At 31.3% G+C, this 19,760-nt stretch overlaps 3 protein-coding genes across 6 annotated transcripts in view; 2 read left to right on the forward strand and 1 right to left on the reverse strand.

Moving 5' to 3' along the window:
* The window catches only part of LOC108739458 (cyclin-dependent-like kinase 5), a 38,671-nt gene that overhangs the window by 15,461 nt on the left and 3,450 nt on the right, over positions 1–19,760 (forward strand). Inside the window, exon 3 of one of the 3 annotated variants that reach the window (XM_025976906.1) lies at positions 14,581–14,667. In XM_025976906.1, the coding sequence (XP_025832691.1) occupies positions 14,581–14,613 (33 nt within the window). In that variant the 3' untranslated portion in view covers positions 14,614–14,667. Of the gene's footprint in view, positions 1–12,226; positions 12,935–14,580; positions 14,668–16,164; positions 16,481–19,760 lie in introns of those variants that run through there. The other 2 variants (XR_003231570.1, XR_003231569.1) reach the window with 2 other exon arrangements.
* LOC108739457 (prostaglandin reductase 1-like) lies at positions 159–5,760 on the reverse strand. Of its 2 annotated transcripts, XM_018473360.2 has the most exons (6): positions 4,532–4,846; positions 4,335–4,437; positions 3,611–3,790; positions 701–974; positions 513–630; positions 159–454 (listed from the first exon to the last, which is right to left on the reverse strand). In XM_018473360.2, exons 1-6 carry the CDS (start codon positions 4,635–4,637, stop codon positions 216–218), a joined length of 1,020 nt encoding a protein of 339 aa, XP_018328862.1. In that variant the 5' UTR covers positions 4,638–4,846; the 3' UTR covers positions 159–215. The 2 variants fall into 2 exon arrangements, with proteins under 2 accessions (XP_018328862.1, XP_018328863.1); XM_018473361.2 differs by lacking the exons at positions 4,335–4,437; positions 4,532–4,846 and adding an exon at positions 5,696–5,760.
* On the forward strand, positions 6,154–11,255 carry LOC108739455 (prostaglandin reductase 1). The gene is made up of 6 exons (XM_018473355.1): positions 6,154–6,576; positions 7,950–8,061; positions 8,647–8,832; positions 8,897–9,170; positions 10,321–10,432; positions 10,672–11,255. Exons 1-6 carry the CDS (start codon positions 6,471–6,473, stop codon positions 10,905–10,907), a joined length of 1,026 nt encoding a protein of 341 aa, XP_018328857.1. The 5' UTR covers positions 6,154–6,470; the 3' UTR covers positions 10,908–11,255.

Genomic DNA, 19,760 nt, shown 5'->3' on the forward strand with positions numbered 1-19,760 from the left:
CGCATAATATAGGAACCCATCTGAACAAAATTCCAATTTAGTATACCATCAGTTTTAGGAAATTATAAAAGTTAGTCAGGTGTATCTAATTACATATCTAAAAGTTATTAACATGATTATGTTTAGAGAATACCAGCATTGTAAAGCCAAAGAAACAATTTTTCATGTGTAGTTTTTTTTATTGAAATTATTATTATTTTCCTGAATGTTTTTTATTATTTTCCAATTGGTACTTTAACAATTACTGTAGATGTATTTGAATCTTTGGCCATTTCGAGAAAGGCGTTGAACATATTGTGATATCCTTCGATTATCAATTCATTATATTTGAGTGATCCTTCTTGAACCCACATTAAATTTTGGTAAATCGCGTCTGTCCAGTCAGTGTATCGGCTCACTAAATATCCTTGAATACGTAGTTGCTTTCTTACAATCGATGGCTGTACTATGGGAGCTAAAATTTATAAAATGGTATACATTTAGTCTCATTACATATTATTAAATATCTTTACCTTTGTTAAAATTGAACATACTATCTTCGTTGCTGTAATTTTGGTGAAAACCACACACTGCTACTCTTCCTAAGGTGTTCATATTATTTAATACTCTAGTACTAATTGTACCACCGACCTATAGGATAATAAGTAAAGTTAAAATGTTACGAAATTTTAAAAAATAATTAAAACAATTTAAAGTTTACATTGTCAAAGTAACAGTCGACACCATTCGGCGCATATTTCTGTAAAAGTTGTTGTAAATTATCCTTCTTTTGATTTATATAGTAATTAAAACCAAGTTCGTTTGTTATCCATTCACCCTGTTCATCCGATTCTGTGATACCAATAACGGTACAACCCTTTATTTTAGCTATTTGTCCTGCTATGGTTCCAACTGTTGAACTTGCTCCAGATATTACCATAGTTTCTCCTTTTTTCGGCTGGCATATATCGAGTATTCCAAAATACGCTGTTACCCTAAAATACTTTTACGTGTATCGTATATCTATCTATGTCTGTAAACTGACGATTTAATATAGACAATAAGCCACTGATAAAAATATTTTAACAATATCAATAACTCATTTATTAAAAAATTTATTGAAAATTTTGGTGGAGGCGCCGGGAAAAATTATAACAGACGCTTTAATTGATCTGTAATTCTGGTTTTATTGAAGTAAATTGATCAATTTTCATTTTTAAATTATATTTTTTCCATTTAGACGAAGTTACAGATGTTAATATGTATTTTCTTTTTTACAATAAATTAATATACAATTTCTAATAGACTATGTAAGCAACCCAACATACAGCAAATATTACAAGTTACAGCTGTAATAGTATTAGTATAAAGAAAACTTAAAAACTATTGTTCTCATGGAAATGACTTTTTTTACATGAAACTTTATACTATCCTAGACCAAACCATCAAATATTGCGTAAAAATAATTAATTACTTAGTAATAGTTTTAAGGACATCATTTTGGCGGAGGCGCCGGGATAATTCAAAACTACGACTGCAATTAAGCTATAAGTTCGGTTTCATTGAAGTGGATTAATTAATTGTCGTCTTCAAATTTTGTTTTCTTAAATGTAAATACTTTTTGGGATACTTATTTATATTTTTCGTTTTACAATTATCAACTGCAAGTTGTAATAATACTAATAGACAACCGTGGTGTGTAGCAATGCAGTGAAGTTTGAAAAAGGACTGGATTGATAAAAAACGATAATAATAATTTAGCAAGGTTTACCAAGTTTGGATATAAATATATTACAAATTTCGCTATGTCACTGGTAAACTTTTTACGAAACATTTTTTAAACAAGCCTAAAAACTTATTGATAATAACTACACAAATATTATTACTTCGATTGATTAGATCTTTGTCAAGAGTATTTGTTATTTCTTTGTACTTTTGACTTAAAACTTTTTTGAAACATTACAAAGCATTTTTACGATTAAATAGGATAGATATGTGTTGGTTATTTTACCATTTGTCATTGTTCATGGAATCGTTCTTTTCCGAAAATTTTGCCGTTTTTCAGTAATGACTGCTGGTTGAGTCGTGATTGATATCTAAGGTTGCCAAAATTTTTGTGGAGAAAGCAAAAAATAGACAAAGATATGTTGCTATTTATTTATTTTTATTAAAATTATATTTCTTGCGCTTCTTGCATTTTTTGTTTGCAATAATAGTATCATAAGCTTTGTTACATTAAATTTTTAAATTAATGTAAACCAAATTTCGAATTCATAACCGAATATATCCCTTCTGTGAAAGCCGAATAGAGAGCAGAAATGAAATTGCTTTATATAAATTTGGTAAGTTATTTTCAGTATTTTTCAAAATATACTGGCATTTTTGGCATGTAGTTTTGCTTACTACAATTTTTTACTTTTGCAAACTTTCATTTAATATTGTTATTTCAGAGCAATTTCGATACTCAATTTTTCTAGTAAATTTAGAATTTCTAATATTGCCTGACAGTCATTAAATGAGACCTCTTGTTTTAAATTTAAACTTGGATTTTGTATAACCAATTGCTTTCCCCAAAATCTAACCACTAATTAGTATAGTCTTAATATCAACATCAATAAATACCAAAATATTATTTTGAATTTCATAACTTTCTGTGGGAGAATGTACTTCTAAAGATTGCATCATTTTTTTGGTTTCAGATTTGAACTTTAGGGTTTCCATTAATTTCATTCATTATAAAGGCGCGTGCATAAATTTTTAAAATGAAGGATTTGTTTGTTTATTTGGGTGTTGAAAATATAATATTTTTGCGTACTATATATTTCTTCGACAGTATATATATATAGTACAATATTATCTATTATAGTACGGTTGGCAACGCTACTGATATCAGTTGCAACATTTGGAAAAGAAAGATTCCATGAATCAGTCTAGAGCAGTGATTCCCAACCGGTGCTTCGCGAACCCCTGGGGGTTCGCAGTGTTTGCAGAAGGGGTTCGCGAAAATAATATTGTAATGGCGGATTTTTTAAAACGCCAATAAAATGCCTGTTTGTTAGGAAATCTATAATAAATTTCAATATTTTCATATCTTTTTTACTTATTTGTTTTTCAAAATTACTTCATCAATATCAAAATATATCAACAATTTTATACATTAAAATCTATTCCTCTTATTCAAGTAATCAAATACTATTTATTCTCTTTTTATTACAAACATTTATTTATATTTAAACCATTTTATCAATGTGATTAGTATCATGTTCTGCTTTATAATTAAAATCATTGCAGCAGTTTTCCGTTCTATGTAATATTTTTTTTACAATACAATTTGAAATAAATATCAAATTAAAGCAGTTTACTGCATTTACATCATTTTAGTCTTATTAATGTTTTATTTAAATATTTCACAATTAACATAATCGATTATTATGCAATATGAAAAAGTATATATTCTATCAAATTTTATTGCTTTTTTACCTGTCAATATTTAACGACTACATAGGGGATTCGTCAAATTTTTTCGGACTTTTCTTTTGGTTCGCGAGGACAAAAAGGTTGGGAAACACTGGTCTAGAGCAATTCGGGATGCTATTAATGATAAAAAAGTATAGAAATAGAATTATTTTACCCAGGTATGCCTAAAATTCCCACCCCTAGCGAAACAGGTAGCTTTCCCAACTCAGGAAGTAGCACAGGAGCTGGATAATCTCCATTGTCGATTCCATTTGAAATAGTATGCGTCCTCCAACCAAAACATGAGGTCACATATCTTCCAACGGGAAAATATTTATTTCTGCTTTCCGTTATTCTAAAAAATATTTCCTCTGTGCGTTAATTAATTAATTATAATAAATTAAACAAAAGCACAATTGTATTTTGAACATTTGAACGTAAACATGTTATATATATTCATTTAATTTAATTATTTATTTGCTGATAATCCAAATTATATATTTCATATGTTATTATCTTAGAATGGAACTATCAAACATGCATTATTAAGTCGATCTGCTTAATATTAATCATTTGGCCCTTTAAATCCATAATCCTTAGCTTGTAAGGTGTGAGCTATTAGACAATTATTTATTATACAGAAAATTGCTTGAAAGAATTTTGGTAAACGTTTCGTAGTTATTAAATAATTTAACTCTCATAAACTGCATGCTGAATATTAATTTTCTCCCTTGTTTATGTTTGATTTTCTTTATTTTAAATTCTACAAAGAAGACAAGAGGAATATTATGTAGGTAGGTACATAACAGTTTTTGAAAATCATGTTATTAGTATTTCTACGTGTGGTTTGTTATCGCCCATTTAATTAATTTGTTTAAAAAGGAGTTGTAAAATGCTACCTCGCCACTTGCGTTCCAATAAACGTAGAACCAATTTTTGAAATTGGTTCAAATGCCTTCATAAATGGGTCCACACTCAAATATTCAGCCTCCACTAAAAATTCTGTAAGAAAGCAGCAAAACGTGTTGTTGTGTGACATTATTACGATTAATAAATATTAATTTTTTAAGGTAAATAAAAGTCGAAAGAACTTTACCTCCATCTTCTAATGGTGGTAACTCCTCTTCTACTAGTTTTAACTCGTAAGTCTTTGGCCACGTGTGGTAATGTTGCCTTAAAACGTATTTTTTTGCGGTAACCATTTTCACAAATTCATTTAAAAACACGATTAGCAATAGCACATGAGTAGTAGCAAGTAAGATATCATTTCTACATTATTGTCAAGTACCGTTTAGATAAAGAATTGTAAATTGATAACTATGATATTAAGTGTTTGTAGTCGATTTTGATATAGACAGCATTGCTTACTGCATAAACTGCCTTGAACGCATTTTAAAGGTACTTCTATATTATCGGTATTATTTGGATAGATGTTAGAATAAATAAAGAATTGCTTTAATTGTGAATAACTAAGAAAAAATATGTCGTACATTTTTAAGTAGACTGAAAAAAAGGTACGATGTTTTTCTTTAGCTACAACTAATTAAAGTTCTTATTAGACATTATTCAACTGAATTTATATTATAAAACTTGCTTTTTCCCTATTTTGTATATCACTACTGCTGGCCAGTTAAGTATACAAGGTGGATTACAGAAGGTTTTGGGATAGATACTCAATCAACTATGTCCCAAGAAGTATAGCAATTTCTTTAAGAATAAGGGCGTTTTTTGTAATCCACCCTATATATATAGGGATATTTTATTAGGTAAAATCATCAAAAAAATACAACGTGTTATAAGGTATATCACATAAATTATTTCGAACAGGTATTTTCGTTTTATTAATTTAAAAATAATTAAGGAAAACCTACGGTGTTACCGTTTTTGATAGCTAAATGCAACAAGTGGTTATGATTTGTGAGAAACAGATTATATTTTGATGACGATGAGTCTCTATTTCGTTGTCATGGTGTAATCAAAATCGTAAGAATAAAGAACAAGGCCAACATGTTGAAATACCTGAATGTGAACAGCATAAAGTTTTGCGAGATGGAAACAGGGCAATATTCTTTTCAAAGTTACGGAAAATTGCTAATTATTTTAATGTTTTTATAGACGAAATCTGAAAACCGAAGTCACGGTAGTGACATCGTAAAATTAACACGTACATGTTTCAATAGGTTGGTGTTTACGATAATATTATTTAGATTTGTAAGTTGCTTCAACTTACGGGGTGCGTTCCGAAAGTATTTACACTTACAAGTCCGCGTTGATATCGTTCCCATCAGTGCTTCCGGGTCCTGCAAGCATCCTGGAACTTAGTTTTCGGAATAATCGTCAGTGCATTTGTCTTATTCGATTTGTTTTTTCTTCTCTGTCCTGGGCGCACAAACTCAAATTTTCGTTTAGAATTTTCTCGAAACGGAAGTAAGGACTAAGGAGTAATTGAATATAGGTACTCGTGCCCTAAAAAAGTCGCTCAAACTTATCTGGCGCAGGTCGAATACTTTTGGGAGACACCTTGTACAGAGTTAATAAAATTTTTATGCTTGCCTGTATGAAGTAAGATAAAAATCGAAACAAATGTGGATATTACACGTCGTATAGTGCTTCGTCATCTACATATAATATTTTGTGGTCGCTTATTTTGAATGCCGGCGTTTGTATTAAGTATAAATGCACATGGTACGCGTTTGTTTTGATCAGTCTTTTTTAGTTATCGAAATCGTTAACGATATAATTATATCATTCTATTTCACTGACGCGTATTTCTGAAACCTACAAACTTACGCGTATTTTTTTAATAAAAACGAGTGTTTCTGGTTACCTGGTTATAATCTTTTCGTGGTTTTAAAAACAAATAGTAAAAGTTGACATATCCTCTTACCTCATTTCCAGCAACTTCGGATAAAAAAAAGATAAAAACATTTTTCATTTGAGATTCCGGTAAATACATTTAAGAAAGTGATAAAATATCGACAGCAGTTTTCGTAAAACGTTGGTAAAAGAAATTCATTTCACTTAAATATTTGAAAATGGTTGTGGCTAAAAAATATGTGATACAAAAACACAGAAGTGGTTTACTTCAGCCAGAAGATGTGAAAATAGTAGAAGAAGAATTGCCAGAACTGAAGGAAGGAGGTATATCTATGATGTATAATTAAGCAATTCTTCTGGTTTTGTACTTTTATCCTTTTTATATAGCATATCATTAAAACACATAAACGTATACATATATAAAGCGTATATAAAGTTTACTTAAAAACAGAAACTTGACCAAGTTCAAGTTCAGACAATATTCTATCTTGTGAATTCTACTATCTTCGTAATTGTTTTTTCATACCTTGATTGAAAATTTCAAACAAAATTTTACAAAATTTGTTTCCATGATATGTAAACTACACTAGTTACCTAATGTGGCTTGTCACTAACAATTACCTCAATCGATCAAATTTCAAAAATGTAGGGACATTGTATGTAATTTACAAAATTCTCATAAGTGAACAAACTAAGGTGAAACAAAAAAAACCTTTTATGTTACAAATTAAACAGAAGTTGCAAGTTACTTTCTTTTGTTACAATTAATAAAAACTTTGTAATTTAAATTTTAAAAATATCACTTTGTAGAGTAAGATCTGTTTTCAAAAAGGGCTTGTCCGTAAAAAATGTCACTTACAATTTCACCTTTTTTGGGTCCTTTTTCGCCCTTCGTCACGCCAAGTCATACTTTCAAATATTACGTCACAAAAGTTAGCTTACCCCTTATAAACGATTTCTTGTGACTACACGGAGAAAACTAAATTTTTATAGCAAAGCAAAAATTACAATTTTCGATTGTATCGTAAATGAATTTGCCGTAGAAATTAATAGTAAAATTTTAGATAACTTGTAACAATCTCAATTTTGACATGCTTGTTTAAAAATTATTTCAAGTTTCTTAATTATTACAATTAAATTTGTAATATCAACTAAAATACTTAGTAAATTTATTTCTGCTGGGATTTTATTTTTACAAATTCGGGTCCAAATTGTAATTTTTATTATTTTCGCTTACGAAGCATGTGGCTAGTGGGATAAACTATAAATATCGCTTTAATGTTTAGGTAAATTTCCATTTTTCATTTTATCCGTGTAAAATTTGTTAATTCTACACGAAGGAAGACTTGAGGAAAATAATTTTTGAAGTTAATTGCAAATCATCACGACCGTCAAACACATATTTATTTATTTACAGATTTTTAAGCACTTGAGAATGACTTTCTATTGTAATGAAAAATTTTAAGAGCTACCAAGTTAAGAAAAAAATTAAAATAAAATTGATGATCGGCGACCCCTCCCCTTGTCATATCTTGTCACTATAAGCAGTACCCCTTCCTGCCCCTTGTTTGCAAAAGTATTTTGTGAATGGCTCCAAAATGAAAACGTTTTCGGTAACGTTTCTGTTTGTAGATACTAATTTTAAAGTAATTAATAATAATATTCCTGTAAAATGAACGATGAAAATATTCTTTCAGAATTTTTGGCGCAAGCGCATTTCATAAGTATTGATCCTTATATTCAGTACTTAATTCATGATGAAGAGAAACACCCAGTAGGTTCTACAATACCAGGAACCCAAATTGCATTGTAAGAATCTTTATTATCGAAAAATATCTGTATTTTTAATAAATTCCTAATAGTGATGAGCGAAATTGGTCTTGGTGTTGCAGTATTAGTCTTTGTGCAAAATGCAAGATGAAGACCAATACCAAGACTGCCTTTATACTAGTAAGACTAAAAGGCTGAACAAAGAAAATCAAAACCAAATAAGCAAGTCTAAACGAAAAATTATTAATATTAATGTGAAAATTCATTTTCGATTTTTCATCCTCTACAAATTACCTGGAGTTAATGGATGAAAAATCGAAAATGAATTTTCATATTAACCGCTATTAGTAATTAAAAATCAAAAATTATTTTCTTGGAACAAAACGTTTTTAGTATTTAAAATTTTCAATTNCTGCACATTTTTCTTGGAACAAAACATTTGTAGTATTTGTAATTTTCAGTTTTCTTAACTAGGTTTTAACACTAAATATAAAAAAAAACATTACAACTGTTTAAAAAAAAAGTATCTGCAAGAATGTCCTGGGACAGTCTAGGTCTTATTTTGCTTATCATTAATTCATAGAAACAGTTGATGATATTATCTACTTATATTTTTCATTATAGAATATACGATAGCAAAAATCCTAAATTTCCCATTGGAAAATACATTTACGGAAATTTTGGTATGCGTACTTACACAATTGGACCATTGAAAGATGATGATCCATATGGAATGCCTCCTCAATATATTCTACCTGACTTTAACTCTTATCCTTACAGCTACGGATTGGGAATATTGGGAATGCCCGGGTATATATACTAAACGAAGAAGCACGTTGATTTCCTGATTATTTTTATTTTTTTATTACGATAGTATTACTGCCAATAAAGGCTTTCTTGGGCTTTGTAAACCGCAACCGGGTGAAACGGTAGTTGTAACCACAGCAGCAGGCGCCGTTGGCAGCGTTGTAGGTCAAATAGCAAAAATTAAGGGATGCAGAGTTGTGGGCATTGCTGGATCCGATGAAAAGGGAAAGTGGTTGGTCGATGTACTTGGATTTGATAAATTTATTAATTATAAAAGGCCTGATTTCGCTAAGAAGTTAAAAGATGCTGCCCCAGATGGAATCGACTGCTATTTTGACAATGTGAGTGTAATATAGGATCATATACGAAGTAGGTATTAAATCAGTGGTTTCCAACCTGTGGGGCGCGCCCCCTAGGGGGACGCAAAACTGTTGCAAGGGGGGCATGCAGCTGTTTCCAAAATATCATTTTCGAATACAAACCAAAAAAGTTGAATAGGGGTCAAAAAAATTAATCAGCAAAATAGGTATGCGTAATCAACAATCCTCGCTGCGAAGTTTTCGGGTACAAATGTTAAAACATCCATCCATACTCTTGCTGGAATATCAGTCGAGTATTTATGAAACTAGATTGTTGGAAAAATTAAGGGGGCGCAACAATTTTTTTTAAGGGGGGCGCAGGTACAAAAAGGTTGGAAACCACTGTTTTAAATACTGGTGATAAGTGAAGAGTTTACATTTGCTGAACAGGTTTATGTTAAAGTTCGACGTAGGAAGTGTCGGATTTGACGACAGGCCGAAACTTGGACCAGTAGTGTAAAGCCAAGCATGCGCTTGTGAATATTAGTCCAAAGTTCAGTCAATATTCAAATGCAAATAATTAACTTTTCACCAAGTTTCGACCAATAGTGGGACAGCCAAGCACCAACTTGTCAATGCTGGTTCAAAGTTCGGGTAATCTTTAAATGGCAAGGCCAGGTTTATAAACGTTTCGCCAAGGTATATCCAATACCATGCAACGAAGTATTGGCTAAGATGGAAAACGATGCACTTGCCAAATCTTTGATTAATTTTGTCCACCAAGTCTTGACATAATATTAGCTAACCAATCTTGAGTTAATATTATGTACCAAGTTTTGCCACAATATTGGCTGATCAATTTTGGGTTAATATTGTCCATTAAGTCTTGGTATAAGATTGGCTGACCAATTTTGGATTAATATTGTTCATTAAGTCTTTGCCCAATATTGGCTGCCCGATCTTGGGTTAGTACTATTCACTAAGTTTTCGTGGGTCGTGAACCAAGCTTGCCAATCGGGCTTGGGCAGAAGTAACAAACGAGGGATTGGCCATGCTAGGTCCAATATTGGTTGCCAATCTTTTGACTCAAGATTGGTCCTGTCGTGATGTCCTGTTTGGACTGTCGACCTACGGAGATTGCTTTCTAGTTAGTGTATCTTTTTATCAATCGCAAAATTTATTTGTTTTATAGGTTGGTGGTGAAATAAGTAGTATTATATTAAGTCAGATGAATAAATTTGGTCGTATATCTGTATCTGGATCTATTTCTGCGCATAATGTCGAGTCTGGTGAAGAACCCAAAGGTTGGTTATAACTTCATATATATATACAGAACGTTTTTACCTCCAAATTACACTTATAACAAAATAATTAAATGTTTATTTTGTAACGACTTATTACAAGTTTCGTTTGCATCAATAAAAAACGATTTCTTTATTGTCAAATCAGAACTACTTCTCAAAAAGCATTAAAAAAAAGTGGAATGTAATGAATGCCAAATATTCGTCACTACTTTTGTGATGAATCTCGCTCCTTTTTTTAGCTTCAATTGTTCAAAGGCACTTGGTTTTAAGGCAGTTAAAAATGGAAGGCTTTATGGTTACGAGATGGAGAGATGAATGGTTTGAAATTATCAATCAAAATTTACAATGGTTAAGAGAAGGTAAACTCAAGTATAAAGAGCACATTGTTTGCGGTTTCGATAATTTTCCCAAGGCTGTTGTTGATCTCATGACTGGCGCTAATACAGGAAAAGTTATTTTGAATGTTATGGGTTAAAAAATGCTATATGTGGTTGACCAATCTGTTCTGTATCATTACCTTATAAATATTGTACAATCTATGGTCTTACCTCAATTTGTAAGCGGACTTAGTCTCATACTTTTGGAATGTTCAAACATAAGATTTTACTTATCATGATTTTGAATTCTTAACATGATGCTCATGACTTATTTGTAATGTAATATACGTTTTGATATTGACGCATTACGTGAATTAGTTTTAATTTGTGATAAAATTAAGAATTGGATGAAGTTCTACCTTCGACTATAATTTAACGTTTTTGCATGTAACTGTAAACTGTACTGTACTAATCAGTTAAAGATTAAAACAGTTAAACAACCTAAAGCAGATGTTAATTGATACCTTTAATTTATAATTGCATGTTTAATCCCAAATTGTAATGCTGAATTTTATATGAGATTTTCCAAAAAATTTTCTTCAGGATTTTCTTTCACCAGACAATGTAATGCGGGTAGCAATAGATTGACGGTTTAAAAAAATGCATATATCTAATAATATAATCTACATGAAACAGTTTGACATCTAGCAGTGCTTAACATATCAAGTATTAATGTGAAAATTCATTTTCAATTTTTATTCACTTTAAATTACCTTAAGTTAATGAAGAAAAATTAGTTGCTATTGCCATGCCCTCGTCGGGAATCGAACTCGAGACCTTTGGCTTTACGCACCAAATTTGTCCTCATTAATTTGAGGTAAATAAATAAATTTTCACATTAATATTATGTTCGATCGTCAATTAAAATTTAATCAAAATCGCATTCAAAAACTATCGTTACTACCATAAGTTCTGCATAGCTTTTCACCACGTAGAACGTGGATGTTTTTTTTCCTTTTTCACAAAAGCCTATTTTTACAATTCAGTAGATTTTGAAAATTTTGATTTGAGAACTTTCAAAGGCCCAATGCCTCTTTTGGACGGTTTAAACTAAAAATAATCAATCGAATCTAAACTAAATAAACTAGAAAAAAAAACAATAGAAAAATATTTTTAATTTCTATACAAGGAATAAATGTGATAAAATCTGCTCCTCCTGATGTTCTAGGCAGATTTAGATTTGATAAGCTACAGACTGGAAAACTGGGATTTATTTGCCTTCACACAGTTTTCAGACAGAAATGCTAGGTAATCCAATATAATTTTCAATCGGAATTAAAATAAATGAACCACTATATATGTCGTAAATCAAGGCACGTATTAGTGAAAATGCGGAAAACTTAATTTTTCGCTAGCTTGCTTCACGTAAAAATCAAATTTTGTAACAATTGAATAAGAATTTATCCATTAAAATTTATTACTTTCAAATGGGCCCTGTCTTGTATCTTTTTACGCAAAGTAATCATTCGTTATGGATTGTACCTTACTTTTGGTACAGGTCAAAGCCTTACTATTATCTACAATCAAATACCTTCTAGAAGACTTTTCACAATTACACAAACACTTTTCTTTTATAGGATTATGAAATGAGAAGTTAATTTTTGTTAAAACTGAATCCGAATTTTATATTTGCTAGCTATTGTTGACTACTTATTATTATGTTGTAATTTGATATTATTATTTTAAAATTGTTGATAACTCCAAGTTTTAGTTCAAAAGCTCTCCGCACTACGGTCTTCGATTGCGCCAGCAGTCTTTTAGTCCTGCCTCTGCTGATCGTGTCCTCACATACGTAACCAACTGGAAAATTCCGCAGTTGTTTCCTATTTTTCAATGCTGATGTATTTTCGTGTAATCGTTTTCGAAAAATTGCAATTTCTGCAAGCTCGGGCAGCAAAATATGTAGTGAAATCAAAAGTGAAATATGTAATGATATAAATATTTATATTTGCTAAGGTCGCATTAATATTTCATTCATTATGAAATATTGTTATTTAATAAAACCATCATATGCTGTTATCAAGCTAGTATGTGTTACCTACTCATGGATAAAACCAAGACAGTGTTTTGTGTAATGTGGAGTATTTCTAAGAAGTACCCAATAATAAATTAAAACTACTTTCTGGTGAGTTTTTGTCATTGATCTTTTTTCTAGAAATTCCGGTGATTAGGGTAGAATTTTGAAGTTTTTCTTTTGATGTGATGATGGGGCATGTTTCAGTTTAATCTTAAACTATTTTTATAATTTCCTAGCAGTTCAGCTCCAATTGTAAGCAGAGTAATTCAATTTATACGAAACTCGCACTTGCAGTTGTTTAATCAAAAATTGCTTCTGCAAATGTTTTGAAAATTACTATTGCAGTGTATTCTGTACAGAAGAATGTTTATATTTTTTAATTTATGGGCTCAAAAAGTTAATACAACCGTAACCGCTCACCTCTATTTTTCGCAATTTAACGGTACTTAAGCCTGGCTCGTTAGCTAGTCTAGCGGTAATACGGTCGCAGATCGTAGGTTGACTGCCTAGACGCTGAGTGAGGGTACCTATAGCAAAGCGTTATTAGGTGGAATAGGCCAAACGGGCGACTGTAAGTCCGGCGGTGTATTACCCCCGTATTTTCCACTGTTCCAGTTATCGGTTAATCGTCGAGTCCGACTTCTCAGGTATCCTTCATCACGAAGAGTTCGTGGTGGAGCTGGGAGGCGGGTGTCGGCGTTTAACTGGTAGCTGGAGGAATGTTAAATGCGGGTTTTTTGCACTTTTTCGCAGTAAAATTTAAATATAACTTCTAAATTAAATTATTTTTACTTGGCTATTACTTAGTGTCATTACAAATTCATTGTAATAAAAGTATAGTAAAGTGATTTTAATGCTAAAGCTGTTCAATCATTGTAGATTGTCGTAGTCTATCTGTAATATTTAAATAAAACAGAGTTTCTTCAGTAACAGACCATATTTTGCATTTTTTCCCACTTTTATATCTTCGATGAAAAGTCGATAAAAGAAAACAAATAATTGCAGGTATTAATGAAGGTACCAACTATTTTGTTTAAAAAATTACTTCGTTACTTTTATATTAAACTTCATTAAACTTGCGCATACAAATAGAAATTTTTACTTCATACTGATATTTTGGGGGTAATTTCGAAATTTTAATGAAACGACGTTGAGTGCTCTTTTATTGTATGGCAGCTATACTATCATCGAGGAAGTTATAATCTATTTTTTATATTTTTAAATATAATAAAGCTGTTATTGTAGTTAATATTAGTTATAACATTTTCCCAAGCGTAATTTTCTATCTTTTATTCTCCGAATACTTGCTCTCTCATCAGTCGTATGCTTGAACGGTCGACCGAGAGAACAAAACATTTTCCTCGTGTTGATGTAAATAGTAATTAATAATGTGTTTTGAAAATTAATGCATTATGTTTGTATGAATTAAGCTTTTTCTAAAGTTCTATTAGAAAGAGAATATGCCAGTTTATCTATTGTGTAATGAGAGGGGTATAGTTTCGGAGATTAACGAACCAAAGCTGAAAGTTCTTACACTGATTAAATATAAAAATGCTCCCTTTGTAATTAAGAATAAAACAGGAGGTTATCTAATTGTTGGGATGGTATACCATTCTAGACTGCCATATTCAATTTTTAATTTATGACTACAGTTGTGAACCATAATCCTTAAAAATCTCAAAATTGAGCCCAAAGATCCATTTGTGAAATTTTTATAAAATCGAACACATACTAAACATTTATATTCATTGCAGCAACCCTTGGTTTACTGCTCTATACGGAGGTAAAGATTAGCTGGAAGGCTTATACTGGAACTATGTTAACTGGTTGCTGCCGCAAGTGTAAGTACTTTTTTAATTATTCAAACTATAGTACCTTTTTCTCTTAATTGGTTGTATCCTTCAAAACCAAAAGGAAATAATAGTACAGTAAGATGTTTTCGTGTAACAGCAATTTAATGTGAGCTTATTTTGATCTACATCGTTTCTTTCATTTCGTTCCCAAAATGCAGTAATTCAGTTGCGGACTTCAAAATTGCACTCAAAATCTGAAAGCACCACTAAATTCTACGTTATATTTTATTCCGCTTTTATAGTTCGGAAGGGTGTTTTCACCTAATCGTAATTTAACGTGCGCTTTTTTTGGTATACAACTTCTTCCCTATTATAATCATTCAGTAGAGGACTTATTTGATATCGTACTCGAATTCTGAAGGCACCGTTAAATTCTACGCACTGTTTTACATCTACCTCCCCTACCATAGTTCGGAAGGGTGTTTTCATTTAATCGTAATTTGAGGTGCGCTTTTTTTGTCCCACAACTTTTTGCTATTTTAACCATAGATAATTCCGTAGCGGACTTATCTAAAATCGCACTTGAAATCTGAAGGCACTGTTAAATTCTAGGTAACTTTTTACATCATACTCCCCTACTATAGTTCGGAGAGGTGTTTACCTCTAATCGTAATTTACCGTGCGCTTTTTTGGTTTACACCTTTTTTCTATTTTAACCATAAATAATTCAGTAGCGGACTTATTTTAAATCGCACCCGAAATCTGAGGGTACCATTAAATTTTACGTACTTTTTGACATAATCCTCCCCTATTATAGTTAGAAAGGGTTTTTCCACCTAATTGTAATTTATCGTGCGCGTTTTTTGTCTACACCTTTCTCTCTATTTTAACCATAGATAATTCAGTAGCGGACATATTTAATATTGCACGCGAAATCTGAGGGCACCATTAAATTTTTCGTAGTCTTTTACATAATCCTCCCCTATTATATTTCGAGTAGGTGTTTTCATCTAATGGTAATCTAACGTGCGCTTTTTTTGGTCCACACCTTTTTTACTTTTACTATTTTAACCTTAAATAATTAAGTAGCGGACATATTTGAAATTGCACTCGAAATCTGAAGGTACCATTTCTGCGTAATCGTTTACTATTGTAGATCGGAGTACGAGAATTTATTTAAAGAAATTTGCTTTTTTTTTGATGGACATTATCATGCATTGTTTTACGTAAAGTAATAATTCATTATGCGGCGCTTCAAAGCTTCACTCTTACTTACCATCTGGAAGTGCAGAAACGCTAAGTGTCTTTTCAGAAATGCATAAATACTTATATTTTGTTGTAAAATGAACAGTTAATTGTTGATATAAATTAATGCGAATTTTATAGTTGTTAATTGTAGGCGACTCTTTCTATGTTGTAGTTTTATTATGATTTTAAAATTGTTGATAACTGCGAGTTTTAGTTCAAAAGCTCTCCGTACCACGGTCGTCGATTGCGCCACCAGTCTTTTAATTCTGCCTCTGTTGATCGTGTTCTCACATACGTAAGAAACTGGAAAATTCCGTAGTTGTTTCCTATTTTCGGGCAATAATGTGTATTCATTAAATCGTTTTCGAAAAATTGCAATTTGTGCAGGTTCAGCCAGCAGAATATGTGTCGAAGTCAAAAGCGAAATATTAATATTTGTATTTTCTAACGATGACATAAATATTTCTTTTATTATCAGAAATGTTGTTAATAAAAACATCATTTGTTGTTATCGAGTTAGAAAGTGTTACCTACCCATTGATAAAACCAATGCAGTAATTTGTGCAATGTGGAGCATTTCTAAAAAGTGCCCAGGGAACTAAAACTACTTCCGGTGAGTTTTTGTCATTTGGTTTTTTTCGAGTTTCTGGTGATTAGGGTAATTTTGAAGTTTTTCTTTTGATAAGGGGCATGTTTCAGGTTAATCTTAAACTATTTCAATAATTTCCAAGTAGTTCAGCTATAATTGTAACTATATTAATTCAATTTATAAGAAATTCGCAGTTGTCATTGTTTAATTAAAAATTGCTTCTACAAATGTTTTCAAAGTTAATATTATAGTCCATTCTGTACAGAAGAATGTTTATATTTTTAAATTTATGGGTTCAAAAAGTTAATACAACCGTAACCGCTCACCGCTATTTTTCGCAATTTAACGGTACTTAAGCCTGGCTCGTTAGCTAATCTAGCGGTAATACGGTCGCAGATCGTAGGTTGACTGCCTAGACGCTGAGTGAGGGTACCTATAGCAAAGCGTTATTAGGTGGAATAGGCCAAACGGGCGACTGTAAGTCCGGCGGTGTATTACCCCTGTATTTTCCACTGTTCCAGTTATCGGTTAATCGTCGACTTCGACTTCTCAGGTATCCTTCATCACGAAGAGTTCGTGGTGAAGCTGAGAAGCGGGTGTCGGCGTTTAACTGGTAGCTGGAGGAATGTTAAATGCAGGTTTTTTGCACTTTTTCGCAGTAAAATTTTATAACTTCCAAGTTAAATTCGCTAATTACGTAAATTAATTGGAATTAACAAATTGTAATGCTGAACAGAGTTTGAAAATTATTTCGTTGTTTAGCTATTCCATCATTCTAGATTATCGTAGACTATCTATAAGTAATATTTAAATTCAATAGAATTTCTTTTATTTTTTTTACAATTTTACATTTTCGCCATTTTCCTATCTTTGATTTACCGAATACTCACTCTATCTAACTGAATATCTAAATAATTATAGGTTTTAATAAAGGTACCGAGTATATTGTTTAAAAAACTACTGTTTTACTTTTATATTAACTTCATTAAACTTTCGTTAGAAATAAAACATTATTTATATCCTGTTAGCTCTATTTGGGGGAAAATATCGTGTTTATAATGAATCGAAGTTGAAAGCTCTTTTATAGTATGAAAGGTATACATTATCGAGGTGGTTGTAACTTATATTTATTATTTTTAAATATAATAAAGCTCATATTTCTGTTAAGAATAATTTTGCTTTGTTTCGAGCGTAATTTTCTATCTTTTATTTTCCGAATACTTGCTCTCTCATCAAACAGTCGTATGACTGAACGGTCGATCGAGAGAACAAGACGTTTTCCTCGTCTTGATATAAATAGCAATTAAAATTTTGTTTTGAAACCTAATGCTTAATTTTTGTATGAATCTCGGTTTTTTACACTCAATTGTACTACAATGAGAATGTGTTGGTTTATCTATTCTGTAATGTATGGGGAATAATCTCGAACTAAAGCTGAAAGTTCTTTCATTTTTTTCAATACTGTACCATTATCGAGATTTTCTCGTAAATTTAATATTTTCAAATATAATAAAGGCCTTTTTGTCTTTAATAACAGATATAACATTTTTACAAGCTTAATTTTCTATCATTTATCCTCCCAGTACTTTCTCTATCATCAAACAGTCATATATTCTTGAACGTTTAGCAACGAGAACAAGGCATTATTTTAATATATGATTATAATGAACCATTATTGTTAAAATCACCAATTCGAGTTTTTATTTTTTTTTTGAAACGTAGAAAAATTATTCGTTCATCATTTATTCGGAAACTGGCACATTCTAAACGTTTATATTTTTTGCTTTTACTGCAGTTATTTTTGGTTTACTTCCCTCTCCAAGGAGGCGAAGATTTGCTAGAAGACCTGCACTGAAACAATGTTAATAGGTTACTACCTCAAGGGTGATGGCTCCGATTATCCTTACTATAGTACTATTTCTTCCTAATTGATTTTACCACTCAAAACAAAAACAAAAAAAAAGTTCTGTAGGTTGTTTTCCTTTAATCGTAATTTAACGTGCACTTTTTTCTGACTATAGTGTTTTCTCTATTTTAACCACAAATAATTCAGTAGCGGACATATTTAAAATCGCACTCAAAATTTGAAGACGCTATTTAATTCTACGTAATTTTTGACATAACCATCCCATATTATAGTTTGGAAGGGCGTTTTCATCTAATCGTAATTTAACGAGCGCTTTTTTCTGTCTACGCTGTTTTCTCTATTTTAGCCATAAATAATTCAGTAGCGGACTTTTTAAAGTCGCATTCGAAATCTGATTGTACCATTACATTCTACGTACTTTTTGACTTAACCGTCCCTTATTATAGTTGAAAAGGGTGCTTTCATCTATTCGTAATTTAACGTGCGCTTTTTCTGTCTAATTTACGCTGTTTTCTCTATTTTAACAATAAATAATTCAGTAGCGGACGTATTTGAAATCGTACTCGAAATCTGAAGGTACCATTAAATTCTACGTACTTTTTTACATTATTATCCCCTTTTACAGTTGAGTAGGTAGCTTGCATATAATCGTAATTTAACGTGCGCTTTTTTCTGACTAAAATGTTTTCTCTATTTTAACCATAGATAATTTAGTAGTGGACTTAGTTGAAATCGCACTTGAAATCTGAAGGCACCATTAAATTCTACGTACTTCTTTACATTATCATCCCCTTTTACAGTTGAGTAGGTAGCTTGCATATAATCGTAATTTAACGTGCGCTTTTTTCTGACTAAAATGTTTTTTCTATTTTAACCATAAATAATTCAATAGCGGACTTAGTTGAAATCGTACTCGAAATCTGAAGGTACCATTAAATTCTGCGTACTTTTCTACATTATCATCCCCTTTTACAGTTGAGTAGGTAGCTTGCATATAATCGTAATTTAACGTGCGCGTTTTTGTTTCTAATACGCTGTTTTCTCTATTTTAACCATAAATAATTCAGTAGCGGACGTATTTGAAATCGTACTCGAAATCTGAAGTCAATGTTACATGGTTTTTTACATAAGCATTCCGGTTTATAGTTGTTTAAGTAGTTTGCATCTAATCGTAATTTAGCGTGCGCTTTTTTCTGACTAAAATGTTTTCTCTATTTTAACCATAGATAATTCAGTAGTGGACTTAGTTGAAATCGCACTTGAAATCTGAAGGCACCATTAAATTCTACGTACTTTTCTACATTATCATCCCCTTTTACAGTTGAGTAGGTAGTTTGCATATAATCGTAATTTAACGTGCGCTTTTTTCCGTCTACATCGTTTTTGCTATTTTAACCATAAATAATTCAATTTGAAATCGTACTCGAAATCTGAGGG

This window comes from Agrilus planipennis, unplaced genomic scaffold, assembly GCF_000699045.2.
Source record: "Agrilus planipennis isolate EAB-ADULT unplaced genomic scaffold, Apla_2.0 scaffold208, whole genome shotgun sequence".
In the NCBI taxonomy this organism is placed as follows: Eukaryota; Metazoa; Arthropoda; class Insecta; order Coleoptera; family Buprestidae; genus Agrilus; species Agrilus planipennis.

What these genes read in the sequence shown, in the direction of transcription:
- LOC108739457 (XM_018473360.2), bottom strand. Translation starts at nt 4,637, where the DNA reads ATGGTTACCGCAAAAAAATACGTTTTAAGGCAACATTACCACACGTGG. An exon ending in GGAATTTTAGGCATACCTGG is followed by an intron (nt 975 to 3,610) that starts GTAAAATAATTC and finishes AAAGTATTTTAG; the next exon opens with GGTAACAGCGTATTTTGGAA. An exon ending in TCGACTGTTACTTTGACAAT is followed by an intron (nt 631 to 700) that starts GTAAACTTTAAA and finishes ATTATCCTATAG; the next exon opens with GTCGGTGGTACAATTAGTAC.
- LOC108739455 (XM_018473355.1), top strand. Translation starts at nt 6,471, where the DNA reads ATGGTTGTGGCTAAAAAATATGTGATACAAAAACACAGAAGTGGTTTA. An exon ending in GGAATATTGGGAATGCCCGG is followed by an intron (nt 8,833 to 8,896) that starts GTATATATACTA and finishes TTATTACGATAG; the next exon opens with TATTACTGCCAATAAAGGCT. An exon ending in GTCTGGTGAAGAACCCAAAG is followed by an intron (nt 10,433 to 10,671) that starts GTTGGTTATAAC and finishes TCCTTTTTTTAG; the next exon opens with CTTCAATTGTTCAAAGGCAC.